Source organism: Pseudophryne corroboree, chromosome 5 (assembly GCF_028390025.1).
Source record: "Pseudophryne corroboree isolate aPseCor3 chromosome 5, aPseCor3.hap2, whole genome shotgun sequence".
Lineage (NCBI taxonomy): Eukaryota > Metazoa > Chordata > Amphibia > Anura > Myobatrachidae > Pseudophryne > Pseudophryne corroboree.
Genome location: NC_086448.1, coordinates 76,495,232 through 76,510,969, shown reverse-complemented (window position 1 = coordinate 76,510,969; position 15,738 = coordinate 76,495,232). Strand labels below are relative to the sequence as shown.

General features: G+C 44.6%; 1 protein-coding gene across 2 annotated transcripts in view; it reads left to right on the top strand.

Moving 5' to 3' along the window:
* Positions 1-15,738, top strand: part of CALCR (calcitonin receptor) — a 507,584-nt gene that overhangs the window by 463,519 nt on the left and 28,327 nt on the right. For both annotated transcript variants that reach the window (XM_063924784.1, XM_063924785.1), the window contains 2 exons: positions 9,225-9,443; positions 14,444-14,485. In XM_063924784.1, coding sequence (XP_063780854.1) covers positions 9,225-9,443; positions 14,444-14,485 — 261 coding nt within the window. The remainder of the gene's footprint in view (positions 1-9,224; positions 9,444-14,443; positions 14,486-15,738) is intronic.

Sequence of the window (15,738 nt, the reverse complement as noted above, 5' to 3'; positions counted from 1 at the left end):
ACAGGATAGCCCCTACTCCAACCTCCGAGGCATCAACCTCAACAATGAAAGGCAATTCTGGGTTGGGATGTCTGAGGACTGGGGCTGAGACGAAGGCTTGTTTCAAGGCCTGAAAAGATAACTCAGCTTCACGAGACCAGCTGGTTGGATCTGCTCCCTTCTTAGTAAGTGCCACAATGGGAGCAACCAGGTCGGAAAAAGAATGAATAAATCTTCTATAATTATTCGCAAACCCTAAAAAGCGCTGAATTGCTTTTAAGTTGGTGGGTTGCGCCCAACTAAGGATGGCTTGGAGCTTCTTTGGTTCCATACAGAATCCCCGAGGGGAAATAATGTACCCCAAAAAGGATACCTCCGTGACATGAAATTCACACTTCTCCAGCTTGGCATATAGGTGATTTTCACGTAATTTTTGAAGAACCTGACGCACCTGGGTAACATGTTGTTCAATAGAGTCAGAATAGATCAAGATATCGTCTAAGTAAACGACCACGAATCTTCCAAGAAAATCACGGAGCATTGAGCAATGAGATCCTGGAAAACTGCAGGAGCGTTAGACAGGCCGAATGGCATAACCAGATACTCGTAGTGACCCGACTGAGTACTGAATGCCGTTTTCCACTCATCTCCTGACTTGATTCGGATGAGGTTATATGCTCCTCTCAGGTCAATCTTAGAAAAAATCACAGCCGAACGTAGCTGATCAAAGAGGACAGAAATCAGCGGCAAAGGGTAAGTATTTTTTACTGAGATTTTATTCAAGGCTCTAAAGTCAATGCAAGGTCTGAGTGATCCATCTTTCTTCTCGACAAAGAAGAAGCCTGCACTTAACGGGGATTTAGATGGCCTGATAAATCCTTTCCCTAGGCTCTCTTTAACATACTCATTCATGGCCACAGTTTCTGGTCCGGACAATGCATATAACCTTCCCTTTGGCAATGTGGCACCAGGAATTAGCTCAATAGCACAATCATAAGGCCGATGGGGAGGCAGAATGTCTGCATTGCCCTTGGAAAATACATCAACAAAATCCTGGTATTCCACAGGAATGGGTTCGGGAATGGCAGCAGCTATTCTAATGGGAAACGTAATACATTCCTTATTACAGATGGTACCCCACTGTGAGATCTCCCCTGACTGCCAATCAATGATGGGATTATGAAAGGCCAGCCAAGGGTGACCCAGAACCACTGGAACTGCAGGGCAATGGATAAGGAAAAATTCAATCTTTTCGGAATGAAGAGCTCCTACCGAAAGTAGAACAGGGGGTGTACAGAGGGAAATAACCCCATTGGACAAGGGACTCCCATCTAAACCATGCATGGTGATACGCCTACCCAAGGTTAACTGAGGAATACCTAAGGCCTTGGCCCACGTTAAGTCCATAAAGTTCCCTGCAGCTCCACTGTCAACAAAAGCCGACACCGAAGAACAGAGGCTGCCAAAGGAAACCTTAGCTGGGACTAACAGGGAATTATTCGAGGAGATAAGCTGCAGACCAAAGTGAACCCCCCCCTTACAATTCACTTGGTCGAGGCGTTTCCCGATTTGTTCGGACAATTACGGGCAAAATGTCCCTTACCCCCACAATACAAACAAAGACCAGAATTTTGCCTTCTGGTTCTTTCTTCAGGAGACAGTTTGGAGAGACCCATCTGCATGGGCTCCTCTAAGTCCACAGGAATGGAAAAAACACAAGGAGAAGACCCGACAGGTGCTCCTTTTTCAGCCCTCCGCTCTCTGAGACGACGATCAATCTTAATAGAAAGCTCCATGAGTTTATCGAGAGTCTCAGGAGCGGGATACTGAAGGAGACTGTCTTTTATAGACTCAGATAAGCCGAGGCGAAACTGACTGCGCAGGGCTGGGTCATTCCAGCCACAGTCGTTCGACCAACGGCGAAACTCCGTACAATAAATCTCTGCGGGATTCCTACCCTGTCTGAGAGCACGCAACTGACTCTCGGCGGATGCCTCTCTATCAGGGTCATCATACAAAAGCCCTAAAGACCCCAGAAAGGCGTCTACAGACAACAATGCCGGATCCTCTGTTCTTAAACCAAAAGCCCAGGTCTGGGGATCCCCCTGAAGTAAAGAAATAATAATTCCGACCCGCTGAGATTCCGTACCTGAGGAGATTGGTCTTAAGCGAAAATAAAGTTTACAAGACTCTTTAAAATTAAAAAACTGCTTCCTATCACCAGAAAAACGGTCAGGCAAATGCATTTTCGGTTCAGGGACGACCCTCGGGGAAGTCCGTAAAAGATCTTCCTGCGACTTCACCCGAAGGGAAAGATCCTGAACCATCTGAGTAAGTTCTTGAATCTGGCTAACTAGAAGCTGGCCAGGACTTGGCCCTAAACCAGTGGGATTCATGAGGCCGACAAATCTTCCAAACTGAAATAAGGGAAAAAATCAAACCTTGTTTAATTTTAAGTTTTGGTGTGGCCGGTAATAATGTTATGATTCCAGTACTTCTGACCAGAGGAGATCTTTATGACAAAGGCCAGAGTACTGGAAGGGAATGCTGGTTACGGGAGCAGGAAAGCCTAGTAACCCCTGGCGCCCTAACTCCGTTGTCTCACCCGTGTTATCAGAAATCCCCTGCGAGACTATGGTTGCTTGAGCCCATGGCAGCCGCGTTTGAAGGGCGGATTATGTCTGCCCAACTCCGATGCCCCCTCAGGTCTTAATGGGAGACAAAGGGAAATCCGAGACAGGGTGATAACAAGGGGCCCTCTGACTAAACAACCAGGCCAGGGGCTACAAGCTAACTAAACTTAAACCAGAAGTATGTGCGGACAAACCGCCAGGGAAAAGGACAACCAAAATCCACTAATCCGTTACTCCTACCCAGCACCGCTGGATACCAGAGTGGATTTGTGGGAGCGGAATCCTCCGCAAAAGCTCCGAGACTCAATATAACAAATAATAAATAGTAAGCGGTCAAGCCGCAACACACGGCTACGCCGCGACTCACGAACACCACAGGATGTTAAAGGTGCTCGGTCAGGACTCCAGGAACAGATGACAACTTCCGAGTACTGGACCACTGAGGACAGGAACGACCGGATAGAGCAGGACTGGAAACACTCTCTGCAACAGATACAGCAAACAGGAAGCTATTACCGGCGTCTGTGAGAAGTCCTGAGAGTGCCTTTAAATGGAAGCCCTCCAATCAGGTGCCAGACAGGGCTAATTACAAACATGCCGTGCAGCTGCCATACTGCACGGCCAGGAAACAAGTGTGGTAATTAACTTTGGACCCAGCAACGGGGAACGCGGTCCGACAGTGGCGTCCCCGTTGCTAGGGTCTGTGCGGCTCCGTGCGCCCGGCGTCTAGCGTTGCCAGGGAGCCGGCGGCTGTCCGCGTACGGCGTCCCTGGTTGCTAGGCGCCGGGCCGCACTGACGAGCGGACCCTCGGCGCCTAACAGAGATAAAATTAAAATATATATATATTTTACACTAGTACTGCAGCCGGACAGGTATATATTATGTAATGACGGACCTGCTGGACACTGTCTGTCAGACTCAGCACTGCAGACTCCTAAAGTAAGCTACTAGTATCAAGAAGATAGAAAGAAAAAAAAACAGGGGTAGGTGGTATACAATTATGGATGGACGAGCGACTGCCGACACAGAGGTAGCTACAGCCGTGGACTACCGTACTGTGTCTGCTGCTAATATAGACTGGATGATAATGAGATAAAATTAAAATATATATATATCACACTAGTACTGCAGCCGGACAGGTATATATTATGTAATGACGGACCTGCTGGACACTGTCTGCAGAATGCGTTTATAAAAACACCACACGACGAGTGTTTAACTTTTTCAGGCAGACAATCACAATATACTGGTGGTCAGCAGACAATCACAATACTGGTGGTCAGTGGTCACTGGTCAGTCACACTGGCAGTGGCACTCTGGCAGCAAAAGTGTGCACTGTACTTAAAATATGTACTCCTGCTATAACTGCTCCCCAGTCTCCCCCACAATTAAGCTGTGTGAGCAGTGAGCACTCAGCACAGTCAGATAATGATATACAGTATTACATATGATGCAGCACACTGGGCTGAGCACAGATATGGTATGTGACTGTGTCACACTGTGTATCGTTTTTTTTCAGGCAGAGAACGGATTAATTAAACTGGTGGTCACTGGTCACACTATCAGCAGCAAGTAGTACTCCTCCTAATAATATGCTCCCCAAAATTTGTGTCTCTCTCTAGTACTCTAGTCTAAACGGAGAGGACGCCAGCCACGTCCTCTCCCTATCAATCTCAATGCACGTGTGAAAATGGCGGCGACGCGCGGCTCCTTATATAGAATCCGAGTCTCGCGATAGAATACGAGCCTCGCGAGAATCCGACAGCGGGATGATGACGTTCGGGCGCGCTCGGGTTAACCGAGCAAGGCGGGAAGATCCGAGTCGCTCGGCCCCGTGTAAAAAAACCTGAAGTTCGGGCGGGTTCGGATTCCGAGGGACCGAACCCGCTCATCTCTAGTTTTCACATGGAAATGGTGCGTAATAAGACTTGTATCCCCATCTTAGCTTTTTAGTTAGCATATAATTTGCAGCCTGATATAAAGATATAGGGTGTTAATAATGATGACACTTGCAACATTATCTTCTTGCTTCTGATTGGCTGTGTATTGATCCTCTTGGCAAATACAGTAGTAATTTATTAATTAGCAACCCAAGATTCACGTTGGATTTTCATTCAAAGAGGCCTGGGTCTTAAAGCCACAGGCATACAGGGCCAGCAACAGAAATCTTGGGGCACGGTACACTGACATTGCTGGGGGCCTTCCTCAACCCCTCCTCCAAACATTCCTCCCCTGTATGTGCATATGTGCATATAATGTAGTAGAAATATAAAAGAGGTATAAGGTCATGTTAATTAGTTTTTTAGTAAATTGGCAGGATGGCGGAGTAGGCAGTTTTAAATGCATTCACAGGCGCTGCAGCCCCATTTTTTGTGTCCCTGATCCTTGAGTGTGTCCGCTTTTCCTCCCCTGTCACCGGGCATGCAGGCATACATAAACTTATCTACCCCCTTCGCAAAAAACACGTCACATGTCCACAAGCCAGCCTTCATCTTTTGGGGGTTTAAGTGACATCAGGTTTATAATACTTCACTTCTTCAAATGAAAAGTTTCAGAAGCGTCAGAAAAAAAGTTCAAGTTCCTAAATCAGTTTGGAAAATGATTACGCTAATGCAGCCAAAAACTAATTAACATGCAAAGACCACCTGTAATAAAAAAATTATGTTTACTATAGCTCCATTAATTCCATGTGGAAAGCAATGTTTCTGACTTATTAGCTGCATATTTTTCAATAGATCTACAAAGCGGACAATACTGTAAATTGCTCAGGCAGTCAGAATGTTCATGATTATGGTGAGTCCAAGTGAAAGCTATAAAACAGGATTATGCATATGAATTATTGTCATCGGAGACACAATTCCGTTATGTTCTCATTTGACTTCAAAGAGTCCATTCTACAAAGCGAAGGAAAAGTTGAGTAGAAGCCGAGGAAGCCGCCAACAGAGATGCTGCAGAATGCCAGTAAACTGATGATTAGCAGACTCGCCGAGAATACATTTCATATTTCATGAATTCATAGTTCCATTCGAACATAAATTACAAATTATACATGGAAAACTTAATCTTGCATAATCTATATAATAAAACACAGGGAAAATTAATGACATCGGCCGTGCAAATGACAGACGGCTAAGCCTAAAAACACAAGTTGTTGGACATAACAGAGCTACTAACTCAATTCTAAATGCGTCTCTGAAGATTACATTGCAGCCGATGCTTAGGATTCTTATTTGTATAAAGATATTTGATATAAAGGGGGAGATGTATCCAGCAGTAGAGAAGTGCAGGTGTTGCACATAGTAACCAGCTAAGCTTCCAGGTAGTACTTATCAAGTACATTCTATAAAATGATTGGTAGGAGCAAATTAGTTGCTATGGGCAACTTCTGCACGTGTCCACTTCTACACTCTTTGCACTTCTTGAAACATTTCCCCCAAAGTTATGATGCTAGTGGTCATGGGGGTAAGGGTAGGGGTGTGGCTGGAGTCGGCAGGTATGTCGGGGTTGCTTGGAAGTCTGATGGTGTGGCCAGTGTCCAACCGATGGAACAGAGCAGCAGCTACGGCCCATCGGCTGCAGCAATAACATAATTTCACAAAAGTCGCAGCCTCTACTGCATTGTGTCCACCACTAAATCAGGCCTATTCTCTGCATGGGAGTGAGAATAACCACGATGCCTTAAAAAGTGCATAAAGAAACTACAAAGAAAAACCTATTTAGTAAAATATGAGGCTATGGAGACATGACAGCTCACACAATAGACAAGGCAATGGGGGTAGTACAGGTACAACAACCGTACTGGTACTATGTGATGCCCACATGAGAACGTGATTGTGGATGTCTAGCAATTCACAGCATGAGAGGAGGAAGAAGAGATCAGGAAAATAGTTTGGGGGGAGATGTACTAAGCCTTGGAGAGAGATAAAGTGGAGAGAGATGAAGTACCTGCAAATCGGCTCCCAGCAAAAATGGCAGTTAGAGTTGATTGGTCGGTAGTTTATCTCACTCCACTTTTTCAATCTCCAAGTCTTTGTACATCTGCCCCTGGAGATGACTGATTCACTGCACAGAGATCACAGATACAACATTGACCACAGGAAGGATGACTCCCGGAGAACTAAACATACTCAGCTCGATAAGGCAGCTGAGAAGGACAAGTGAGGAATGTGGAGCCGGCCATGTTGGAGACCAGATGAAAGACAAACAAAGCAAAAGAAAATATTGCATCACAAGAACAGGAGGAATGGATAACTTCTTACTGACCTCTAGCAACATGACAGCTCACATCCCATAATGCCCTTACCTCTCGCCCCAAATGTTCTACGGCAAACATAAGCTCAGCGGTAGATTATCATTAGTCATTTTATGGGGAAGGAACAATTAACATTACTTATTAGTGACCATACATGATAAATATGCCTATATGTCTTTATCTTGTGTTCCTGGCATGTTCTCTGTCTATAAGAACTCCCAGCTGGGTATGACCACACTCCAGCTATAAATTCCCTGGTGTCTTCCAAGACTCGATTCTTTGGCCATAGCCCTCACTACTGTATGTGTATATCTACAGAGAAAAGTGACAAGTTAGTGGCTTGCTGAGTTGCAGAGACAGAGCAGAGCATCTTATCGGTGTGGTTCAATAGATCTATGGTAAAATGATAGACAGCCAATAGGTCAACCCCAAATGGGCGACATGCAGAAGAGCGACAGGGTCAAAATAGGTCAACATAGAAAAGGTAGACCTATACAAAAGGTCAACAGGGTCAAATGATTAACACAAAAATGGTTGACACAAGTTTTTGTGTGTTTTTTTTTGGTGTGATTTAATACTGTATGTTTCCCCATATCTGAGCCAAATTAGTGGAAACATGTACCCTCGCCATGCTTCAGGCAAGGTGCCTCACTCCACTACCGATAGACTTGGCACAAGTTACTATTCCCAATTGTAGTCCACGTGAATGGTAAATTATGAAAAAGTTGAAAAAAATTCAAAACAGAGGGAAAAAAAATCTTGTGTCGACCATTATCATGCCAAGTGTTTGAACCTGTTGACTTTAAGCACTGTGTACCTTTTACCTGCCAACCTTTTGACCTGTTAATATTTTGACCCTGTCGATCACTTGGGGGTCGACCTCTTCACTGCAGATGTATTAACCAGATACCGTATCTTATTACACACTGTCAGTAAAACAAACAGCGCGCAAGGAAGGTAAGCGGAGTTGGGGCCCGATTCAGACTTGATCGCTGCTGTGCGTTTTTGCCCATCAGGCGATCAGCGATTAACTGTGCATGTCATTTGCACAGTCATTTTCATGCTGATTGACAGGAGGAGGCCGTTTGTAGGTGGTAACTGACTGTTTTCTGGGAGTGTCAGGGAAAACACAGGCGTTCCCAAGCGTTTTTAGGGAGGGTGTGTGTGACGTTAGCTCCGGCCCCGATCAGCCTGTTCTCATCGCACTGTAGGAGTAAGTCCTGGGCTGCCCAGACCTCACACACTGGTACAAACTATTCACTGGTGAATGAGGTGCGAACATATTTTTTAGCTGCTCGCCATACCCATGCGATCACACAGCGAATATACACTCACCTTGGGCGGCGAATATCTGATCGCAGGGCTACACTTTTAGCAGCCTAGTGATCAGGTCTGAATCACCCCCTCAGTGCAGACCTTTGTGAAGCAGTGTCTCTCTTATTACTTCCGTGCAACCAAATATACTATATTTTTGTCATTAAAAGGGCAGTCACTATGGCTGACACGCAGTCACAGCCAATAGAAAGATATGGGAAGACTTTAGTACATTTCCATTTGGAACAGCCCCTGCCTTTTCAGTGTTAGGGGCCGAGTCAATTAGCTATGATGTGCCGCAAACCATCCCACAGTATTTGGCTGCACATATATCTGCCTGTTAGGTAGGCTCTACATTGCTAATTTATGTGTGCAACTCCGTGGGGTGCAAGGAAAAATCTGGGATGTTAATGGCTGCAATGTGGCGTTTCAGGATGGCACCTCTCGGCTGAGCCGCTAATTGCATCAGCCACTAACTGTCAGGAAGTAAAGTGCAAATAGAATAGCAAGAAAACAATGCAGTGTACAAAAAAATATACGGTCGGGGCCTGATGTAGTGGCGCCCGAGTTGGCTGGAGTTGCGGGTTCCCGTCCGAATTGTGACCTTTTTTTTTTTTTTTAAAGCGGCAATCATTTTTACAAGGCATTGTTTTGCTCTGTAAATGATTGCCGCTTTAAAAAAACGTCCGAGTTCAGGCTGGAATCCGCACCTCCGCCCAACTCGGAGCGTTATTAAATCCGTTCCTTGGTGGCCATTTAAGATGCTTTTATTTCCTTTTAGTTGACGCTACTTTCTTCCCAGCCTCGATAAATCACTTGCCTCCCCCCCTTCTCTTGACTATTTACTTATGGGAGTGGAATAATAAGTTGATATTTTTACATAGATATAAATGTATTACAACTGCATATGATAATTTACTAAAATCTATTTCGTAAGAATAGCATGTGACTACTTATACTGTAGTCTGTTGTTGAATTGTGTTAAATGATTTTACATACATTTATATGAGTCAATACCATTCTATTTCTATTTCTATCATTACAGGTCAACCTGTTCTTTCTTCTGAATATTGTACTAGTACTTGTGACGAAGTTACGGGACACCCACCGGGCAGAGTCCAACATGTACATGAAAGCAGTGAGAGCCACGTTAATTCTGGTGCCACTGTTAGGCATCCAGTTTGTCATATTTCCATGGCGGCCGGAGAACCGACTGGCAGGAGAGATCTATGACTATATCATGCACATATTGATGCATTATCAGGTACCAGCCAGCTCACATATCATTGAGACATTGTTCATTTCAATGGGTGGTCTTCTGTTTGCCGGCGGTCGGGCTCCCGGCGCTCAGTATACCGGCGCAGGAAACCCGACAGCCGGCATACCGACACTTATTTTCCCTCGTGGGGGTCCACGACATTTCAATAATGTACATTTTGGAAGAAGAGAGATGTATATTTGCCGTTTAGTATTCATAGCTTCATACTGTACCAGCAGAACAGGCTCTAGAGGCATGTTACATATTCCTTGTGTATTGGTCCATCCGATATACAAAATGCTTATTATAAGACCTTGCCTAATGAAGGTGATACATCATTTGGTTTCACAGGGCATTCAGTACTTCTATTATATTTACCTCTTTTATATAATCCTTTTATCACTTCCCAGCTCACTTCCTGTCACTGTTACGTACTGGTGATATTCACAATGCAGTATCCTGGGGTTGCAGCCCAAAGTGGCATGTTGTAGCTAAAGCATCATTAGACATTACCCGGTCTAGGGGGTATATTTACTAAAGTGCGGATTTATAGAAATGGAGATGTTGCCCATAGCAAGCAATCAGATTCTACTTATCATTTATCTAGCACCTTCTAGAACAGGCCTGGCCAACCTGTGGCTCTCCAGATGTTGTGAAACTACACATCCCAGCATGCCCTGCCACAGTTTTAGCATTCTTTAATAGCAAAACTGTGGCAAAGCATGATGGGACTTGTAGTTTTACAACAGCTGGAGAGCCACAGGTTGGCCAGGCCTGTTCTAGAAGATAATAGCTAGAATCTGATTGGTTAACTTCCAGAAACCCACATCTTAGTAAATATGCCCTTAGAAGTCCCAAAAAGATTAAACCAAGAGATGGCTGGCACAAACTGGGATAAAAAGCATCACTCACTGGAAATTGTATGTACGTATAGTGCTTGTATTGAACTGGCAAAAATTCAGAAAACATCATAGTAACCCAACACACCCAATACATCACCGGATAGCAAGTAAATATGACAGGTCAAGTTTTCAGGATGTCTCCATGCCCTCTTGTCAGGACCACCATGCTATGCAGTTTATGGTGGTCCTGATGAAAGGATGCGTTTATTGCATTTTTCGACAGTTTTGAAAGACAATCTATAAATTAAGTTTTCCTTTTCCTATATATATATATATATATATATATATATATATATATACACAATGGTAAATGCCTCCATAGTGATGGTATAACTAGACCTGGATTTATTGGTCAGAAAAGTGCCTCTGACAGAATTCAGCTCCTTAGAGCCTATTCAGACAAATTCTAAAATGTTCCAGTTTCACACATTTCTTAAAAATCTTTTTCACATAAAATTGTATACATGATAAACAGTGTCCATTCTTAACAAAGATCCTTTTCTCCTCTTCACGTTATGAAGATCAGAGATCACAACTGTATGAATTATCCAGCGCATTTCGTCTCATATCTAGACTTCATCAGGGGTATATCTTCAATTGGAAAATGATCCAATCATCAATTGCAGAAGGAAATCTAATATGGACACTCTGGCTTGATTAATTGAGCATGTGATTCTTTATCCGTAACATAATAACCTGACTTGTTATTTGAATTGGCGTATAAAAGATCAGTCAGATAATTGGACAATCCGGTTTTGGGAGAGGTGCACAATAAGTTCAACCCCTATGCCTTGCTACAGAACTCCTCCAGTGATTCCAACAATCATATAATCATACAGTATGTTGCTGTGCCCAACCCTGTTTTGTATAGCCTTAGTTTTTTTGTAAATAAAGAATATGAATAGAGGCGCTCATGAAAATCACACACCAAAATTTCACAGGTTCAATATCAACCAAGGAATCAAATATGTAAATATAAAATATATGTATTTATTAACGATAATGTAAAAATACTATTTCATAATAGATAATTCACAAGTAATATTCCTTATGACTTAGCATGATTTGTGAAATACAGAAATTTAAAAAACACATGAATTATCTAAGCTTTAATAATGTATTAAGTATCCTTGAAATATCACTGAACTAAATAATTTGAAAGTTCAAAGAGTATGTATCAGAATGTTGCAGTCTTTTTAGAAACACTGTTGCCACAGCTGCTAGATGTAAATCCTGAATATATCACAGTGGCTGCACGTATTGAGGATTGTCAGCATAAGTTAATATATGAAATACCTCTCCATAAGGGCTGGTGAACCCGAGCCTCCCCGGGTAAGTCCAAGAATTTGCCCAGTTGGTAGAAAAGCTGGAGGGTACGTGTGGTATCCGGATACGTCAGCCGGCTGCAAGGTTTATTCAATTAACCTGCTGGTTTCACCTTGTGAGTGCTGTGCAGATAATCGTGGGCGGCAGGTGTATGGCTGCTGAATCGGACGGTATCTTAAGCCCAGCTGTATGAGGAAACTTCCTTCCAGACTACCTGGACGTGCACCGTCCGCCGGTAGAGAACGGGGTGGAAGATGCTGGAGACAATCGCCGTGACCGCACAGCGCCTGCGGCTGATCGTGAAGCCAAATGGAAAGCCACCCACGGCTGCCATTAGTAAGAGCCGGATGAGATGGCTGTGACCTGAGAGCATCCTGGATACAGGTGTTCAGTGAAATTGCAAAGGGGGAGGAGTCCTGACGCGTTTCGTCACGTGACCCGTGACTTTTTATAGGCAGAATCAGTCATGAGGTCAGTACTGCCCGGCGTATCTATCCCCGTATTACGCGGTGCGTTTACTAAGTCATTTTCTATCACATTATTATTGTACTGTAGCTTAATGGTTTAGACAATAGAAAAAGAGCGTCAGCATCTTATTACCTAGGACCAGGGTTGGACTGGCCCTCAGTGGTACAGGGGAAACCACCGGTGGGCCCTAGCACCTGGGGGCCCACCCCCTCCTCTAGGGATCAGGTTCCAGACTGTACTATTACTAATCTAGTACATTATCATGCATGCACTACAGTATTTACTGTATATATTTATCTAGGGGACCAACACTTGCAAAATGGTTAGGCAAACCAATGTGGTGGCTGGGCACACCCCCTCTAGAGACTGGCCACACCCCTAAACATGGGCCCCTACCACTGTATTTCCCAGGTGGGCCTTACATGCCCCAGTCCGACACTGCCTAGGATGATAAGGGGACGTTGTTATGTGGGCATGTTCAAAGACGATCTGCCTCTAACTTAAATTATAGTCAGAAAGATAACTGCAAATTCATTGACCCCATAAGGCGTAAGGCAAAGGGCGCATCATGTACTCTGGGTTATACGGTCATCATTTTGCTTTGATCATTCATCCACATATGATCCCATAGGTAAAAAAAAAACTGCTATTTTTGACTACCTTGGCTGTAAGGTGCTCTGTAGTCAGACCTGACCTGGCAGTAATACTAAGGTGACAGCGGGTGGGAGGAGTGGGGGCCGCAGCGGACCTCAGTGGCCAGACCCCGCAATAAGGTGGCGGCTGGGGGGGACACAGACCCTAGGAGACCCGGTAATAAGGGGGAAAAAATCACTTTCCAAATAGCCAAAGGAGCAGTTGTTTGGAAGTGATACATTTATTATGCAGGAATGATGAATACAGAAAAAACTGACTGAGAAGACTGAGAACTGAAAACTAAATATTCTCAGTTCACAATTTTATTCATGATGAATATGCCTCTAAAATAGAATGAAAATTCTAGGCAAAGCTTTATTCATGTCAGCCATAATATTACACCTCTGAAAAGTCACTGTAACCAAAATACAGAGGATTGCTCTCATTTAGGAGAATTCAGTTGTTCCAACAACAAAGGCCCTCATTCCGAGTTGTTCGCTCGCTAGCCGCTTTTCGCAGCAGTGCACACGCTAAGCCGCCGCCCTCTGGGAGTGAATCTTAGCTTAGCTGAATTGCGAACGAAGTATTCTCAATATTGCAAAAATATTTTTCTTTGCAGTTTCTGAGTAGCTCGAGACTTACTCTTCCAGTGCGATCAGTTCAGTGCTTGTCGATCCTGGTTTGACGTCACAAACACACCCAGCGTACGCCCAGACACTCCCCCGTTTCGCCAGCCACTCCCGCGTTTTTCCCAGAAATGGCAGCGTTTTTTCACACACTCCCATAAAACGGCCAGTTTCCGCCCAGAAACACCCACTTCCTGTCAATCACACTACGATCACCAGAACGAAGAAAAAACCTCGTAATGGCGTGAGTAAAATACCAAACTTCTTAGCAAATTTACTTGGCGGAATGAGGGCCAAAGTACACTGTGGATAGGAGCTTCTCATTGTACTCACTGTTATATACATTTTACACTGTGGGGGTGATAGAGAGGTGGACATGTGTATGATGCTTTTCACCTGCGCGTTTGTCCAGGCTGCACTGCGCGTGTTCCGCAGTGGTTATCGCAAAGAGACACAGCTCTAAATTGCACAGAGATCAACACAAGTTTGATGGACATTTCTTGGCGGTAACTGGAGGGGTGAGGGGTGGTTACCCGTGGCGGACATGTCACTGGTTGCACTGACACCGGCAGCAATGGTCAGCCGGACATTGTGCACCTGCCATAGACAAGTGCAATGTCCCATGGTCCGGCCGATAGACCGCCAGTAATGCGCCCTTGTGCACACACTGGCGGAATCGCACTGCAACTGGTGGGTGTCTCAATAGAAAGCCCCACTGGCTATGGCATAACGATGCACAGGTGCGGATTAAGGTCTGTGGGGACTCCGGAACCGCCCTGTTACCCTCCTTCCCCCGTTAATCCGTGCCTGACGATGTAGTAGCTGCTGCACCAAAAGATACAACCGCGACTACAACTGCGTCCACCTCTGATAAGTTATGAAATACATTTGTTTCAGCTACACATATATCCATGTGTATGAAAATGAAGGGATCAGACAGAATGGAAAGAAGAAGAGAAATAAGACAGTACTGTGTATGTGTATGTGTATGTCTGTTTCCTGTGCACTCTGCAAGTAATTACCATATGTTTTTTTTTTTTTCCTTTTTAAGGGATTACTCGTTGCTACAATCTTCTGTTTCTTTAATGGAGAGGTAAGATCAATATTATTTTTTTACTGTCTTAACATGCAATGTGCCTTTCATACGGAAATCCAGAGAAAGACTTTTCTATATGCCCCTTAGAAACCTTTGCTCAATGTTTGGGTCCTCAGCCTTCTCCAAAATTAGTTTAAATCCATTATGCCCTCACTTATGACAAGCTTTCTAGTCTCTGAAGTAGAAAATCCTTATGGCCTGATTCTGAGTCACTCACAATAATGACATTCGCGCCAATAGTCAAAGTGTCCAACTGCGATTGTGTCCAAGTTTTGAGTGGGACGCATGGTATCAGAAGTGTATTTGAAATGTATTGGGTGTTCCTGGGCGGTGGCTATTCAGACGCATGGAGCTGCGCGGTCTTATTAGCGTGTCATGGGAGGTGCACGAGGCGCATCACATACCTGGTTGCGAACTCAAACACTTTATCGCTGACATTGAAGGCCACATGTCATGGGGTCCCGGGTTGGATCACGGGAAGCTGCGGCCTTACCTCTCCGGGCGCTCTGGCGACGTGGCTCTGTTGTGCTGCCTCAGGTACTGTGTACGGCCTTCAGGGGCCCGGCACAGTGTGTGTAGAGCTGAGAGGCAGAGTTCACTGGTCTGCAGCACTGTCCATGCTGGGAGCTGGATGCGGCCATCTTGGATCGGGTCAGCTGACCAGGTTCTGATCACTCACAAGGAGCTTGTGCCTCACATGGCAATAACTTAAAGAAGGCTAATAAGATATTAGCATGCATAAAACGGGGAATTGATGCTAGGGATAAGAGTATTATACTCCCATTATATAAATCACTTGTGAGGCCACACCTTGAATACTGTGTACAATTCTGGGCACCTTACTACAAAAAGGATATCCTGGAGCTAGAAAAGGTTCAAAGGCGGGCGACCAAACTAATTAAGGGTATGGAGACGCTGGAATACGAGGAAAGGCTTGCACGACTAGGCATGTTTACACTGGAAAAGAGGAGATTAAGAGGGGACATGATCAACATTTACAAATATATAAGGGGACAATATACAGATCTTGCGCAGGACCTGTTTTTGGTTAGATCAACACAGAGAACTCGTGGACACTCACTCAGGTTAGAGGAGAGGAGATTTCGCACAATACGGCGTAAAGGCTTTTTTACGGTAAGGACGATACGTGTTTGGAATTCCCTGCCCGAGGGAGTTGTAATGGCCAACTCAGTCAACACCTTTAAGAATGGGTTAGATAAATTCCTAGTGGATAAGAATATCCAGGGTTA